This window comes from Scyliorhinus canicula, chromosome 5 (assembly GCF_902713615.1).
Source record: "Scyliorhinus canicula chromosome 5, sScyCan1.1, whole genome shotgun sequence".
Classification (NCBI taxonomy): domain Eukaryota; kingdom Metazoa; phylum Chordata; class Chondrichthyes; order Carcharhiniformes; family Scyliorhinidae; genus Scyliorhinus; species Scyliorhinus canicula.
In genome coordinates this window covers 81,010,707-81,028,728 of record NC_052150.1, presented here as the reverse complement: position 1 = coordinate 81,028,728, position 18,022 = coordinate 81,010,707, and the positions used below count along the sequence as shown (strand labels likewise).

The 18,022-nt window shown below is 44.7% G+C and overlaps 1 protein-coding gene across 1 annotated transcript in view; it reads right to left on the bottom strand.

Moving 5' to 3' along the window:
- The window catches only part of chn2 (chimerin 2), a 388,173-nt gene that overhangs the window by 34,183 nt on the left and 335,968 nt on the right, over positions 1-18,022 (bottom strand). Inside the window, exon 8 of the mRNA XM_038797279.1 lies at positions 11,530-11,614. Coding sequence (XP_038653207.1) covers positions 11,530-11,614 — 85 coding nt within the window. The remainder of the gene's footprint in view (positions 1-11,529; positions 11,615-18,022) is intronic.

The window sequence follows — 18,022 nt, the reverse complement described above, 5'->3', positions numbered from 1 at the left end:
CTCCCTGCAGTGGGGTGGGTTTTCATTCCAGTGGCAGAGGTAGTTCACCATTGGCCACCAGCGTGAGTTACTAGTCCTGCTGGAGTCAATGACCATTTGCGTCGCTCAATAGCCGCGCTGTCGCGGAACCCACCCCAGGTTAGTCATATTTCTTTGTTGCACTTTCCACCTGATATTAACATACTTTCTAGGTAACAACATTTTTACACCCGTTTGATCTTTGCATTCTTTGCTGTGATCTAACATTCTGGTTTGATTCTCTTTTTGGACACTACTAGACGTTCTGTTTTCTTACCAATTATGCCCAGCCCTTTCTTCTCACTTTCAGTCACTACTTCATCAAAAATCTTTTGCAGTTTCTGTTTAGAGTGGTATGATATGCAGAAAGCAAAATACAAACATAATGGTAATGAGAAAAATCCCCTATTGGCCAATTACCCTTCAAAACTATTCATTCTGGTAGGATTTTGAATATCTGAAGGGAAATATAGCTGGAATTAAGGAAGAGAGGGATTAAAGAGAAAGACAGAAAAGGTAAATTATTTTAATTTCAATTTTATGTGTCCAAACACAATTTGATTTTTTCTGACAGATCTTTGCCCTTGTAAAACTAATTTTTCAGGGCCAGCAAGATTGTTCAGCAATAGTTAGCACTTTCACCAAAATACAACAGCCTTCATTTTCTTTTAGTCATTTTTAGTGTGAAAGTAGCAGGGGCAAGTCCACCAACTTTGTAGTGTTGTAGTTCTTTCATTACCAATTATAGTAGGGAGGATTTCAACTGTATATCCTGTGGTGAAGCAGGGTATCACAGACAGCAACTTATGAATTTCTGCACCGAACAGCGCATGTATATATTGAAGAAATTACGATCAGATCTCCTCTACTGTAAATGATCAGCAGTGACAGCATCGTCATTTGTGTCTTAACATAAATTATGGCGCATTATGACTTCTAAAAGGTACATGCCAAATATTGTGTTTGCGCTTTATTGATGCACACTGACCTGTTGTGCATTTCCAGCACTTTTATTTTGTTTCAATTAGCCCTTTCATTTTCTCAAGAAATATCAGATGTAATGCTCTTGTGGCAAGACAATTTGCTGTAATATCTAATATTAATAGTGAAAGCAATAAAGGCAGAATTTGCTGTGGGGTCTATTCCCCTTCAGATATTCAAAACCATAGCAGAATGAATAGTTTTGAAGGGTAATTGGCCAATTGGGGATTTTTCTCATTACCATTATGTTCTATAATGTACTTTTAGCATTTTGCTGAATATTTGTATTCTACTTAATTATGAATAGGTTAATCAGCTGTTCAATCATAAAAAGCAAATCTGATCTGAGTTTGACACTTGACAGTGAATGCTGTAGCACTGCATAAAATTACTTTTAATCCAGTAAATAGATTATTGCAAAAAGAATCATTTTTAACCATTTGGTCAAATCTGCATTGACAGATTATTTTAAAATTATAGGCTTAAAATGACGAGTAAAGTTCACTTATGTTAACTGGTATTATCCATTGAGAAAAAATGTATCCATAAAAATGTGAGTTTATAGTTCTTTTAAAGGCAGTTGTGATTAATAAGATATTAAAAGTAAAAAATGGCAGTTTCCTCCTAATGAAGCTACTTTTTCACACAGCAAGATGCCACAGCTTTAGAATTACAAAACACAGAACATAGTTTACATAACTATTTACAATGTAGTCAGATCACACTACAAAACTGTATCAAGTAAAAGCATAGTTATTGGGCTCAGTGATTATATAACATCACTTAGCAGTTTGTTTCAAACTTTAATTATGTTTTGAACACCTGTCCAGGTTTAACAGTATGTTCAATGCTCAAAACAATTTTAGTTGTCATTTTCGTATTGCTTAGCTATCTTGGTTTGTTATGGCTGAATTTAAACAGTAATAAAATCAAGTAACAAACAGTAATACATCAGGGGGCTGAGACCTCACTCTATATTTTTATAAAATTTTTTATTATCATAGTTAATTTATGACATTTAAAAAAACTGGTCAAAGCCTTTAAAATGACTGAAGCCATGGCTGACTATGACTCAAACAAAATAAATTTCCTGGCATTCAGAACAGCTGCCACCTTGTTATCTCTGAAGTGATTCTCAGGACCCAGTGACTGCAGAGAGCAAATTCTAAGAAATTGTACAAATACCATTTACATTTTTAAGCTAAGCTTGGCCAACGGAGATGGCCAGTCTACTAGGACAAAGAACCCTGAAACCTCTTCTGAAATTCTTAATAGGTGAAACATTTCCGATCTCAAGAATCCAGACTAAAGACTTCCGGTGGCGGCGATGTCCGAGTGAGCCGCACATTCGGTGGGCTCTCACTCCGGCGGGACTGAACAGCTGTTTCCCCGCGATAGCGGGACCACGGAGGCGGCAGAAAGGCTGCCGGGAACAGAAGAGGAGAGCGGGCTGCAGAAAATGAAAGTGTGGGAGGCCAGCAGGTGAGGAAGAAAGAGAGAGAGACGGAGGCAAGGAGGAAGCTGACCTGCAGGGTAAGATGGCGGACCCACGGACCTTCCTTCCTCCAGGACAAAGGGAAAAAAAAGTTTGGAGTTGCTGAGGAGGGACAGCTTGGACCCACTTCAGATGCCCAGGAGGGGGTAAAAATTTAAGGTGCTGGGCAAAGGAAAGCGGCAGCGAAGGCGCTGAGGAGCGGGCTGCGGCATATGGAACAGCGGGATTCCAGAAGGCAGAAGAAGAAGGAGAAAAAGGGACAGAGACAAGGACCTGAAGAAAATTACCTGGGACCTAAGATGGCGGACACACGGACCCCGGACTCAGCAATCCAGTTGGCGCTGGATAACATGCTCCAGGTAATGAAGTCCAGTTTTGAAGCGCTGAAGCGGGACAGCTTGGACCCAATCCAGAAAGCGGTGGATCAGCTGAACCAGAGGATGGACGCCCAGGATGTGAAAGTTAAGGAGCTGGGAGAGGCGGTGGAGGAGCAGGCGGATGCGCAAACGGTTGCAGCGGTAGAAGTGGACGGCCTGAAAGAGCGGCAGAGAAGACTGCTGGACAGAGTGGAGGAGCTGGAGAATAGAATCCGCAGGAACAATCTGAGGATGGTCGGCCTCCCGGAGGGGGCGGAGGGAGCTGATGCTGCAGCGTTTGTAGCAGACCTGCTGAAGCAGCTGATGGGAGCCGAAGCCTTTCCACGACCGTTGGAGCTGGAGGGGGCACACAGAGTGCAGGCAAGGCAGGGGCGGCCGGGCGGACCCCCCCGCCCGATGGTGATTAGGTTCCACAGGTTCGTGGACAAGGAGCGGGTGCTGCAGTGGGCAAAGAGCGCCAGGAGCAGCACGTGGAACAACAGTGTTCTCCGCATTTATCAGGATCTAAGCCAGGAGGTGGCTCGGCGGCGAGCAGCCTTTAAGAATGTCAAGGAGGTGCTGTTCAAGAAGCACGTGAAGTTTGGTCTGCTGTTCCCAGCCCGGCTATGGGTCACGCACCAGGGTCAACACCACTACTTCTCCGAGCCCGAAGAAGCGATGGATTTTGTGAGGGACCTGGGGCTGGTCCCGAAAGGAGGCCCCAAGGACGCGAGTTAGGGCCCGAGGATTTCTGTGGGAAGGAACGCCGAATGTGCCTGGACCGCTGCTCAACGGTTTGCTGGGCCAAAGGGGCCAAGCGGAACATTTGAGACTCTTTCCTTTGTTCATGGACATTTATGTGCTTTTTCTCTTTTTTCTGTGGTTGTTTTCCCTTTTTATGGGTTTTTTTTATTTTTTTTTATTTTTATTTTTTCCTGTTTGGGCTTTTTGTGCAGCTCGTGGAAGACACTGGAACCGGCTTGCCCCAGTGGGTGGGGAGGAGGGCGGGGAAACAAGGGGAATGGGACAGGAAGGCGCCGGAGTGTTGAGTCACCGGGCTAGCAGATTGGCTAGTCAAGGAAGTCAGATGGGGGGGGAAGTAACAGCCAGTAGATGGCGGGGGTGGGGGTATCGGGGGATGGGGTTAGGGGAGGGGGGGGTTGTTCTGCTGACGGGAGAGGGACTTGAAATAGGCACTGGAAAGGAGGTCGAGGGTGGAGGCAGCCGAAGGGCGGGCCAGGAATGGCGCGACGCACGGGTCAGGGGCCGGCCCGAGAAAGGCTATGGCTGACCGGCGGGGTGGGGGGGTGGGATGTGCCCCCCGACCAGGCTGATCACCTGGAACGTCAAGGGACTGAATGGGCCGGTTAAGAGGGCGCGGGTGTTCGCGCACTTGCGGGCCCTGAGGGCGGACGTAATTATGTTGCAGGAGACACATCTGAAAGTGTCAGACCAGACCAGGCTAAGGAAGGGCTGGATTAGCCAGGTCTTCCACTCGGACTTGGACTCGAAGTCCAGAGGGGTGGCAATCATGATCAACAAGCGCGTGCAATTTGAGGCAGAGGGCATATCTGCAGACAGGGGGGGCAGATACCTGATGGTACGGGGCAGACTGGAGGGGAGAAGGGTGGTGCTGGTGAATATATATGCCCCGAACTGGGATGACGTGGACTTTATTAAAAGAGTGCTGGGGAAGATCCCGGACTTGGATTCTCGCAAGCTAATAATGGGAGGGGACTTTAACATGGTCCTTGACCCGACTTTGGATCGGTCGGGTCCCAGAACGGGTAGACTCTCAGCAATGGCAAGGGAGCTGAAAGGGTTTATGGGGCAAATGGGGGCAGTGGACCCCTGGAGAGAGGGACAGCCAACAGGAAGGGGCTACTCGTTTTACTCGCACGTCCATAAAGTATATTCCAGGATAGATTTCTTTGTAATAAGCAGGGACTGTATGGGGGAGGTAAAGAACACGGAATACTCAGCAATTACCATTTCAGACCATGCCCCGCATTGGGTGGACCTGCAGTTCGGGGGAGCGAGTTATCAACGCCCGCAATGGAGGCTAGATGTGGGACTGCTGTCGGAGGAGGGGATCTGCGAGAGGCTTCGGAAATGTATAAAAAATTACCTGCAGGTGAATGACACTGGGGAGGTCTCAGCGGCGACCGTGTGGGAGGCGCTAAAGGCAGTAGTTCGGGGGGAGCTGATTTCAATTGGGGCCCACAAAGCCAAGGCAGACCGGGCAGAGATGGATAGATTGGTCAGGGAAATGGGCCGGATAGATGAAGAGCACGCGGAGTCCCCGGGGGAGGTTTTACTCAGGGAAAGGCGGAGGCTACAGGCGGAACTGGGGGCACTATCCACGAGCAGGGCCGTGGAACAGCTTAGGAAGGCGAGGGGAGTGGTGTACGAGTATGGGGAAAAGGCTAGCAGGCTGTTAGCGCAGCAACTCAGGAGGAGGGAGGCGGCCAGGGAAATAGGTAGAGTGAGGGACAAGGGGGGGCGCAAAGTGGAGGATCCGGCAGAATTGAATAGGGTATTCCGGGACTTCTATCGTAAGCTGTATACTTCGGAGCCGCCGGAAGAACCGGAGGGGATGAAAAGGTTTCTGGACGGGTTAACATTCCCAACAGTTGGGGGGGGGCAAGTGGAAGAGCTGGGCGCCCCGATTAGAGTAGAGGAGGTACTGGGGGGCCTAAAGGCCATGCAATCGGGGAAGTCCCCGGGGCCGGATGGATACCCAGTAGAGTTTTATAGGAAGTTCTCTGAGCTGGTGGGCCCGGTCTTGGCGAGGGTTTTCAATGAGGCAAGGGACAGAGGGACCCTGCCGCCGACAATGTCACAAGCCACCATATCTCTGATATTGAAGCGGGGTAAAGACCCGGAGGTGTGCGGGTCCTACAGGCCAATCTCCCTGATTAATGTAGACGCCAAGCTCCTGGCAAAGGTACTGGCGGGGAGAATGGAGGACTGTGTACCGGAGGTGATTGGGGAGGATCAAACTGGGTTCGTTAAAGGTCGGCAGCTGGCGGCCAATCTGAGGAGATTGCTCAACGTGATAATGATGCCCCCGGCGGGTAGAGATGTGGAGGTAGTGGTGGCAATGGACGCCGAGAAGGCCTTTGACCGGGTAGAGTGGGACTATCTATGGGAGGTGCTCGGACGGTTTGGGTTCGGGGAGGGATTGGTGGATTGGATCAAATTATTATATCAGGCCCCGAGGGCCAGCGTCAGGACTAACAGAGAAGTGTCGGAGTACTTTAGGTTGTACCGAGGGACCAGGCAGGGCTGCCCGCTCTCCCCGCTGCTGTTTGCGCTGGCCATAGAGCCGCTGGCGATGGCGCTGAGAGCCGCAGAGGGTTGGAAGGGGATGGTGAGGGGCGGGGTTGAACACAGGGTTTCTCTTTATGCAGACGACCTGCTCCTGTACGTGTCGGACCCAGTGGCCGGGATGGGAACTATACTGGGAATGCTGAGGGAGTTCGGCCAGTTCTCAGGATACAAATTAAATACGGTCAAGAGTGAAATGTTTGTGGTCCAGGCAAGGGGCCAGGAGAATAGATTGAGAGGGCTACCGTTTAGGCTGGTTGAGGAAAATTTCCGGTATTTGGGAATCCAGGTGGCACGAGACTGGGGCAGGCTGCATAAGTTAAATTTGGCCAGGGTGGTGGAACAAATGAAGGGAGAGTTTCGGAGATGGGATGCACTCCCGCTGTCGCTGGCAGGGAGGGTGCAGACTGTAAAGATGACAATCCTCCCTCGATTTTTGTTTATTTTTCAGTGCCTCCCGATCTTTATCCCACAGTCCTTCTTCAAAAGAGTTAACGGGCTGATCATGAGCTTTGTCTGGGCGGGAAAGTCTCCGCGGGTAAAGAAGGCGATGTTGGAGAGGAACCGCAGCGAGGGAGGGCTGGCTTTGCCGAGTCTGGTCAATTATTACTGGGCGGCCAACATCGCTATGATAAGGAAGTGGATGGTGGGTACGGGGTCTATTTGGGAGCGGGTGGAGGCGGCTTCGTGCAGGGGCTCCAGTTTGGAAGCCCTGGTCACGGCTCCTCTACCGCTGCCGCCGGCCAAGTACACCACCAGCCCGGTAGTGGTGGCGACCCTGCGGATATGGGGCCAGTGGAGGAGGCATGTGGGGGAGATGGGGGCGTCTGTCTGGGCGCCAATCTGCGACAACCATCGGTTTGCCCCCGGCAGTATGGATGGGGGGTTCCGAGTATGGCGGCGAGCAGGGGCGGGAAGGGTGGGTGATATGTTCCTGGAAGGGAGCTTCGCGAGTTTGAGGAGCTTGGAGGAGAAATTTGGGGTGGTAAGGGGAAATGATTTTAGATACCTACAGTTGCGGGACTTTGTTCGTAGACAGGTCCCATCTTTCCCGCGCCTCCCGCCAATGGGGATCCTAGACAGAATAGTCTCGGGAGGGATGAAGGGGAGGGTAGAGTCTCGGGTATTTATAAGGTGCTCATGAGGGAGGAAGGGTCCCAGACAGAGGAACTGAAACTTAAATGGGAGGAGGAGCTAGGCGGGGAAATGGAGGATGGGCTGTGGGCAGAGGCCCTGAGTAGGGTAAACTCGACCGCGACATGTGCTAGGCTCGGGCTGATCCAATTTAAGGTCGTTCACCGGGCCCATATGACGGTGGCTCGGATGAGCAAATTTTTCGGGATAGAGGACAAATGCGCTAGGTGTGCGGGAGGACCAGCGAACCATGTTCACATGTTTTGGGCATGCCCTGAGCTGAGGGGGTACTGGGAGGGATTTGCGGGGGTCATGTCCCAGGTGCTAAAAACAAGGGTGGTGATGAGCCCAGGGGTGGCAATTTTTGGGGTTTCGGAGGACCCGGGCGTCCAGGGGGAGAAAGAGGCCGATGTGCTGGCCTTTGCTTCCCTGATAGCCCGGCGACGAATACTATTGGCGTGGAGGGACTCAAAGCCCCCGAAGACGGAGTGGTGGCTAGCGGACATGTCGAGTTTCCTGGGGATGGAAAAAATCAAGTTCGCCTTGAGGGGTTCTGTGCAGGGGTTCACCCGGAGGTGGCAACCATTTATTGACTTCTTTGCGGGGAGAGTGAGCGTCAGCAGGGGGGGGGGGGGGGGGGGGGGGGGGTTAGAGGAGAGTAGGAGGGAAAATATGGCGGGTAGTACCGATGGGAGGGGAGCGGGCTTGTGCAATATGTTACGGTGGAAGTATTGAAAGAACGTGGATGTTTGCACATTTTTGCCTTTTTTGCTTCCTTTCTGATGATGTCTGTAACTGTTTATAAAGCCAAAAACTACCTCAATAAAATTGTTTATTAAAAAAAAAAAGAATCCAGACTAAAGAATAAACATCCTCTGTCTTAGCCAAAGTGGAGAGGTGGAAGTCACATAACCTCCCCCTCCCTCACACCCCCCAACCCCCAACTAATGTTGCCATATGGCGCTGCAAAACTCAGACTGCCATCTTCCATCTAGCAAGCAACAGCTCAAACCAGATCGCTGTCCAGATTTTTCACTGCTTGGCTCATGTATGCTATTTCTACATGAAACAAAATTATGAAAGAGAAACTTGTAAATCAAAATGATGAATACATGATATGGTGGGGCAGCATGGTAGCACAGCGGTTAGCACAGTTGCTTCGCGGCTCCAGGGTCCCAGGTTCGATCCCCGGCTTGGGACACTGTGCGGAGTCGGCGAATTCTCCCCGTGTCTGCGTGGGTTTCCTCCGGGTGCTCTGGTTTCCTCCCACAATCCAAAGATGTGCAGGTTAGGTGGATTGGCCATTCTAAATTGCCCTTAGTGTTCAAAAAGGTTAGGTGGTGTTACTGGGTTACAGAGAAAAAAAGGGATAGGGTGGAGGTGTGGGGCTTAAGTGGGGTGCTTTTTCCACGGGCCGGTGCAGACTCGATGGGCCGAATGGCCTCCTTCTGCACTATAAATTCTATGATTCTATGATACCTTCTGAACTTCTGCGCCAGAGCCTACAAGACTAATTCATCTTTATGTACCAATCCCATGATGGAAGTCATGTCTACTGGAAAATGGAATTATCCAGAATCAGTCTTCAACATGTCAACTCTGTGAAAGAATACACTATTGGACTTTGATTCTGGACTGAAGTGAAACAATAATTCTTTATCCTGTGATTTTTGCTCCGCAAATCCATTTCTTTCTCTAGTCCCCCCTTCTTATAAAGGGCGAAGTCAAAAATCGAAAAATACCTTTCTGTTTACTGATGGATGGCAAGGAGAGAAATCAGGGTTGTTTAAATTAAACCCCCTCCTGTCCGTAACAAATAAAATGAAACAAAAGTATAGTCTTCTCTGACCTTACTATTATGGTTTACTATTATGTTCGGCGGTGTTATTTCAAAAGATCAATTATGGGAATTCATAGCTAGTAGGACTGTGGAAAAATCTTCATGGAAAAGAGTGATGTCCTTGAATTTGGTACAAATTCACAAGATAAGATATCACTGATGAAATAACATTTAGGAAAAACAGTTAAAAGAACAATCTATTAAGATTTTTTTGCCGTTTCACTATGCTCTCTCAACGCAAATGACCTTGGATCTACTTGGGGTATAACATATAAAGCTGATGACATTCCCATGTGCCATACGGCAAAATAAATTTTAATAGAATTTCTGGCCTTACTATGTAATTATAACTGACAGTTTGCGTTGCTGTTCACTACAACTGGTCCTCAACAAACTAGAAAAACTATACACCGAGTACAAAATAGGTTATTAAAAATATCATACTTGTATAAATTACAGACAATAGCATACTGAAATTACATTCCAATGAAGACATTCAATGGTGAATGTGTTGATAAACCAATTATTTCAACCCTTCGTTACTTCCTTGTAAACTCTTGAGCGTGATTTAAACCAATATCTTTATGCACTTCCAACATTTTTATAATTAAAAAATGTTGATAGCGCTACTTTCGTGTGTGCCATTTTGTTATGCTCATTAATTTCTCCATCCTTCTGTAGGCGCCGATTCCTTGATGCAGTATTTGTTGCCCTGAGGCAACCTAATTAAACCAGTGTTATTCACTTTTGAGCTCGACAGTGAGTGCTGACAAGCAATTTGACTGAGGGGCACCAATACAAGAGCCGAGTACTGTCTTCAAGCAATGTTCACACATTGGGACTGTTGAATAGCAATCAGGATCAAGAACTCTGGTAATATTCCCTTTGTTAGATCAGATACATTGAGACTACATCTGATTTTGCTGAGATCAACTAACTTAGTAATGGCCAGAGAATGAACCGTAAACCATGTTGTCAGATATGGCAAGCTACTCACTGGTTTAATTCACTGAGCCCTGGGAGGAAGCTGGTGTGTTCTAGTCTCAGGACATTCTGAAATTCTGTCTGTGCTGCATAACTCAGCCATCAATTAGATCAGTGTTGTTTCTTTCAGTGTACCGAGCACTGATTATGTGAAGCAGATTATGCTGCTAAGAATGAGTTGATAATGATGCATTTATCTACTAAAACAAAAAATGCGTAGTCTTTCGTTAAGGATGGTCTCATGCTACATTGTTGTAGAACAAGATCCATTCATTTACATTAAATCTCTAGTTTCAATAAAGAAAGATAAAATATAAAAAAAACAGAAAAATAAGAGATCACTGCACTATTTGTACAGTAACGTAGAAGTGTATGGAGTATCAAGAGTATTTAACTACTTACACACATCTCTTATTTTGTAGAGATAGGTCAGTACATTGTACTGATAGTGGAGTAAAATGATCTAGCAACCACAATTGATCCAAGGACCTCAAATTGTCTAACAATCTAGGTAATTAGTTACACCGATAACACCCAAGATTTGGTCTGTTTACTTGCTCTTGTAATGACAGAAATGATCAACAAGGGGTTAACTCTTACAGCATAGAACAGTTAAGATTGGAATTAAAATGGTTACGCCCAAAAGAATGAAAAATGCATTAGGATGGGCAGGTCATAACAAATATGTTACTATAGTCGTTACAACTCTGGGGGAAATAACACAAGGTAACAAGGCATAGAAAAGGCTCTAGGCTTATTTGGTTAAACACACAGTTTAATATCAAGTATAGCAATCTGAAACAGGAAGCCTAAAATATTTTAATAACTTCTAGATTTTTATGTCTATGTCAAAAAATCAGTTATTTGTAATATTGTTCTGATGGTGGCACGGTGGCTAGCACTACTGCTGTCTCACGCGCTGAGGACCCGGGTCGGATACCAGCCCCAGGTCAATGTCCGTGGGGAGTTTGCACATTCTCCCCATGTCTGTGTGGGTCTCACCCCCACAACCTAAAGATGTGCAGGTTAGATGTATTGGCCACGTTAAATTGTCCCTTAATTGGAAAAAAGTAATTGGGTACTCTAAATTTAAAAAAAATATATTGCTCTACCTCAACCATCTAAAAATTTAGAAATTTGCATTAAAATAGTTCAGCTTTTTTTAATGTACCTTTGTGCAACACAATTTTACAGCACGTTATATGTTTCACTCAAATCTGGATTCACCTTTCCTCCTCAAGTACGAACTGCAGATTTCATATAAGCGTTTTAATTGAAAAGAGTTCACAAGTTTAATTGTATTGCAAAACTATATTTAATGACTGGCCAGTGTTTTTGTTGAATGGTCTTAAAGAGTATAGCCCAAGGCACAGAATAAAATCAGACTCTACCTGAGCATCTCACTCCTTGAGCAATGAGGCCCCACATAAAGTTGGCACAGTATTCACACCAGTGAGGACCTCTGAATGTATGGACCTGAAAAACAGAAAGGTGGATAAAGAAGTGAAAGCTGAAGCCAGATGGTCTGACAGATGGAACACACAAAAGCACTGCTCACAAAGCACACAGTAGGGATCAACATATGAAACCGTCATTATAGGAATAGTGTTCTTTATCTTTACTTTTTCACAGCTGGCCCCAAGAGAACGAACTTTTTAAAATTTTAAACAATAGTACTTTCTGTGCCTAACAATTCACTTCTGCCTTAACAAACTTGCAGCACCTTAAATTTAGCCACATCACCGGCACATAAGATTTGCAACTATCAACAAAATTAACTTACCGACTTGCAGGAGTGACTGACCATATCCAGACTGATTAGTTTTAGATTTTTCATGCAAGATCGTCAAAGCAAAAGCATGTTTATCAATACATCAAAAGGTGACTTCTTTACAAGTGCCAGCAAGTGTAGGAATTTAAATAGTTCCAATTACATTCTTTACAAACTCTACATTCAGTTTTGATGAACTGTAAACCGATCTATTTCTTTCAAAAGATGGCAAAACTCATATGTTATTCCAGCAGTTAATATTTTTTACGCAAGACTTTCAGCAACGGTGTTTTTAGCTTTGGTGCACATGCAAGGTTGTCGTTTAGGGGCTCGTTTAGCTCACTGGGCTAAATCGCTGGCTTTTAAAGCAGACCAAGCAGGCCAGCAGCACGGTTCAATTCCTGTACCAGCCTCCCCGGACAGGCGCCGGAATGTGGCGACTAGGGGCTTTTCACAGTAACTTCATTGAAGCCTACTCGTGACAATAAGCAATTTTCATTTCATTTCATTTCAAGGTTGTGGTTATTTTTTCTAAATTTTGCATGATGTCCATATTAACTCTTACCAACCTTTACAGATGCACCATAGAAAGCATCCTCTCTGGCTGCATCACAGCCTGGTATGGCAACTGCTCGGCCCAAGGCCGCAGGAAACTTCAGAGTTGTGAACACAGCCCAGTCCGTCACACAAACCTACCTCCCATCCATCGACTCCATCAACACCTCCCGCTGCCTGGGGAAAGGGGCAGCATAATCAAAGACCTCTCCCACCCGGCTTACTCACTGTTCCAACTTCTTCAATCGGGCAGGAGATACAAAAGTCTGAGAACATGCACGAACAGACTCAAAAATAGCTTCTTCCCTGCTGTTACCAGACGCCTAATGGACTGAGCCTGATTAACACTACACCCCTGTATGCTTCACCCGATGCCGGTGTCTATGTAGTTACATTGTGTACCTTGTGTTGCCCTATTATGTATTTTCTTTTATTTCCTCTTTTTTTCATATACTTAATGATCTGTTGAGCTGCTCGCAAAAAATACTTTTCACTGTACCTTGGTAATCTTGACAATAAACAAAATCCAAATATTTCCAATAACAAATAGCTTTTAGATGGCACTGACAGGCCATCTGTGGCAACAACTGACTTGTTAGGTTACTTAAGAATCAGCCAGGCCTTTTCTATGTTAACTGCAGAAGATTATTTTCTAGTAATTTTTTACACATATATTTTATATATATATGGATACCTTGTTGAACCAGATTTACGCAATTCAGTTCAACAACTTGCCACAGTGGGATCTGAACTCATAACTCTTGCACAATAGCCTAACCACTACATAAGAATTGGGAACTGTAGTAGACCATTTGGTCCTACTGATCAGCTCCACCATTGAACAAGATCTTCTATCTCAATTTCACATTCTTGAAATTACCCCATCTGTGTTTTTTACTCTGTATTGATTGCTCAATTTAAGGGGCCTAGCTGTTCATGGATTTATCTGGTGGGTGATGCCTGGTGCACACAGCGACACTTGGGTGTGAGGAGCACTGGAGCATGACTTAGGTCAAGGAGGTGCTTCTAGATTCCCCAACCAGGTGAAACATTTTCTCAACATCTATCTTATCAAGCCCTAAAGATTTCTTTATATTTCAACTACATCCTCTCTTTTCTAAATCCCTGGAAATGGGGATGGGACAATTGGGCGCGGCTGTTTTGGCATGGCCGTTTGGACGCAGCCGTTTGGGCGCCATGGGACAATTGGGCGCAGCCAATTTGGCGCGGCCGTTTGGGCGCAGACGACAGAAATTCTTTTAGTTTTTGTGGCTAGTAACTTGTTGCAAATTGTTGCAAGTAAATTTAAAAACCTTAAATTAGTTCATTTAGTTTAGTTCATTTGGTGATTATGAGCAAGGCTCCTGAAGTACTCAAATTTTCAAATTTAAGAACACTTTCATGTTTTCTTTTATCTTTATTGTAAATTAAAAACCTTAAATTAGTTCATTTAGTTAAAAACCTTAAATTAGTTCATTTAGTTAAAAACTAAAGTTAAAAAACCTTTAGTTTAGTTCATTTGGTAATTATGAGCAAGGCTCCTCAAGTACTCGATAGCATCCATGTTTTCAAATTTAAGAACAGTTTCATGTATTCTTTTATCTGCATCTCTATACTTTTTTAGTTTTTGTGGCGGTTCATGGCCGGCTAGTAACCTTTCATAATATGCATCTCTACCTTTCTGTACTTTACGCAGGCCATCAATTAGTTTCCATATGGTGGGATGATGAATGCCAAGTTCATATTTCAATCGACGGTGGGCTGCCTCCGCATTATTGTTTGTGCGGTCTTCCCAGTTTAATGTTCTCTGATAAAGGTTCCAAATCTCAGGGCGAAATAAAGGTGTTCGTCTACCATTTCCTCGTCTGTTCAGACGACCAACATATGTGTCTTCAAACCAGTTGAGTAAATCTTGAAGTTCTTGCGGCAGTTGGGTCGCTAAAGCATCCAGATATTCATCGATTTTGTTCAAAGGTACAAAGGCAATGGCAATAATCATTTTAGCTTTTAACGCGAAATCTGGATCAGTGTTATACAAACTACGGAACCCCATACTAGCTAGATGTTTTTGCATATTTTGAGCTAAATGAAAAAAACATCCTTTTATTTGAACATCAGGGAATATGTCTTTCATAGCACTGTGCGCAGCTTGTTCATAATCACAGACGATTGAACTGGGTTTCAAGTTGGGTTCGATTTCTTTCAATAATGCGAACATTCTCGCATATGTGGTGCGTTGCTTGTTGGGCAAAAGAGCATAAACCGTAGGAGTAACTCCTCCGTGTTTTTTTACCATAATTACATATATCTGAGAAAAGAGGCTGGGAGCAATACTGAATGTGCCATCTGCAAACCACATATCAGATGTCAATACGTGCTGTAGCCAGCTCTGTCTTCCGAAGATTAATATCCGGTCGTGACCTGGTCCGCTATCACAAAGTAAAAAATTTTCTTCCACTCCTGGTTGAGGGACATATATCCTGTAGCATTCTGGCACAATCAATTGTTGTAAATCACTTGGATTGGTGGGGGCGTTCAATACATAATTACGCTTTCTGCTTATCATTCTCCTCAAAGCAGATATATTAGGAATGGCTGGTAGACTAGCTTGGGATATGTCTGTCAAACATTCATTAACAACTACAGTCGGTGCCTCAAGGGTTTCCTGTGCTCTCTTTTTTATTTTAGTTTTCACGAGTGCAACCTCTACTTGTGCAGCAGAAGCATCATGCGAATGGCTGTTCAGCTGCCTCACCACGTTTGCAGCTTTAGTATGGAGACGTGCTTTGCACCGGTTTTTTTGCTCACAACGGCAAAATTTCACTTCGCTGTCACCTTTGCTTGTTTTGTCAAAGACGTAAAGGAATCCGTTATGAACAAATTTTTCTTTACCACGTTTCGTTGATACTGCCTCAGCCATCATATGGGTATGCGAATTGGTTTAGTTAAAAAATATATTAAAAGATGGTGATAGAACGCACCAGCACCCAACTCAACGCACCCGCAGCCAACTCACCTGAGGCTAATTCACAAATAAAGAAATGTTATTTTGGCGCCAAAACGTCCGGCGCCAAAACGGCCGGCGCCAAAACGGCCGCGCCCAAATGGCTGCGCCAAAACGTACCTAACCCCCTGGAAATATAGGCCGTGTCTACTTAACCCTTCCTCGTAGGACATCCCCTGGTCCCAGGAACCAATCTAGTGAACCTTTATTGCACTCTCTTAATATCCCACCTAATGTAAGGAGACCAAAATTCCACACAATACGCGGGATGTGGTCTCACCAATACACTGTATAATAGCAAGACTTGTTTACGCTTAGACTCTTCATGGGGGAGAAGGTCATGTAGTGGTAATGCCACTCGAGTTGAAACTCAGGGTAAAGCTCTGGAAAGACGAGTTCAAATCTTACCATAGCAACTGGGGAAATGTAAGTTCAAATAATAGATTTTGAATATAAAACCAGTCTCAGCATTGGTGACCATGACAGCCATCATTGATTGTTGTAAAAACCCATCTGATTCACTAATGTTCTTTAGGGAAGGAAAACAGTTGTCCTTACCCGGTATGGCCTAAATTAGACTCCAGACCTGCAGCAATGTGGTTGACTCTTAACTTACCTTTGAAATGGCCTAGCAAGCGATTCAGTTTTGTTCAATTAGGGGGAGGCAACAAATGTTGGCCTTGGCAGTGACACCCACAAGACATGAAAGAATAAAAAAACTCTCATCCCTTTGTATCTAAAGCTTTTAGATGATTTGCCATCCTAATTCTTTGCTGAACCTGCATGTCAACTTTCTATTACTCACGTACAGCGATACTCTGATTGCTCTGAATGCAATCATTTCCCAGCCTCTCGCCTTGCAAAATACATTCTGCTTTTTTAGTTTTCAAAGCTAAGTGGACAACTTCATACTTCATTACATTGCATTCCATCTACCATGTCTGTATCCTTCTGTGCCCTCCTTGCATCCTCCTCCCTGCTCACCTTCCCAACATTTTTGCATAATCAACAAACACAGTCCCCTCACCTACGCTACTAATATAGTTTGTAAATAGCTGTCAATATTCCACTAGTAATAACCTACAAATGTGATTTTTTTTTGTTTATTCCAACTTTATTTTCTGTTAATTAACCAATTCTCAATCCATGCTTATATATTATCCACAATACCATGTCCCAATTTTATGCAATGGTCTGTTGTGTTGGACCTTTTCAAATGGAAAATTTGGAAATCCAAATGCACCACATGAATTGGTTTCCCATTATCCATCCTATTGAGTTACATCCTCAAAAAATTAGAACAGATTTATCAAACATGATTTTCCTTCCATAAATCCACGCTGACCATACTTAGCCACATTCTCACTTTGAGTGTTTTGTTACCAGTTCACAGTAAGAAACGGTAAAATTTTCCCTACTATTGATGTTAGGCTAACTGGCTTATATTTCCTCATTTTCTTTTTCCCTCTGATCTTAAAAGATTAGGCTATGTTTACTACCATCCAATCTTTGGGAATTGTTCAAGGACCTAAGGAATTCAGGCAGATCAAAATCAATGCATTCACGATCTCTGCAGCCCTTGGATGCAGGTTTTCAGGCCCAGGGGTTTCGTCACCATTTAGTTCCATCAGTTTCTCCAGTATAATTAATTTATTTTCTTTAAGTTTCTCCTTCTTGGTAGACCTTTGTTCGCTATTATTTCTGGAAATTATTTTGTGTCCTCAAAGTAGACCGATAATAAGGGTGGGATTTACCATGCAGGCCATCGCGAAAGCAGCCAGTCATTGGCCAGCGGCTGGATCTTCTGGTCCCATCATTGCCAAAGAGGTTTCCCGTTGAATTCAACCCTCACTGCTGGAAAGCCCATATGAATTACCAGAAAGGTCGAGCTACAGTATTTGATCAATGTCTCTGCCATTCCTTATTCCTTGTTACAATTTCATCTATCCATGCCTTTAATGGTCCATGTTTACTTTCACTAATCTCTTCCTATTTACAAACCTATGGAAAGGTTTCCAATTTGTTTTTCTGTAGTCATTTGGTAGCACAAAGGGTCTTGCTGAAAAACAGACAGGTTATTGAAACCTTTTGTCTTCACTCATCGAGGCAGCTCACAAGATGCTGTTAGTTATCTTGCATGCCTTTCTGGTGAGTGCAAGGTGAAAATCTTCAATAGAATGTTTCTTCTTTTTTCTGAATTTTGCTAGTCTGCTCAGACATTCTATTTTCTTGTTCCCTATTAATTTCTTGGTTCTCCTTTGCCAAATTCTAAATTCCTCAGGGGTACTACTCTTTTTAGCAACTATGTCCCATAATTCATGGTTCCTCAGCGTTGCATTTAAGGGGGTACCCAAATGATGCGCTGGGGAATCCCCTTGGAAGTTCCCACATAAGGGATTACCCGGCAATTTCCCAGAAAAACAAACTCCCTCTGCATACTTGCGCTGGATTGGGAACCATCCGACAGAAGCGATTTAAATCTGGTTCTGCCAGCTTTACCCCGATGGTCACTCTGAAAGATTTAGATGAGGGAAAAAACTTCCAACTCCAGAGT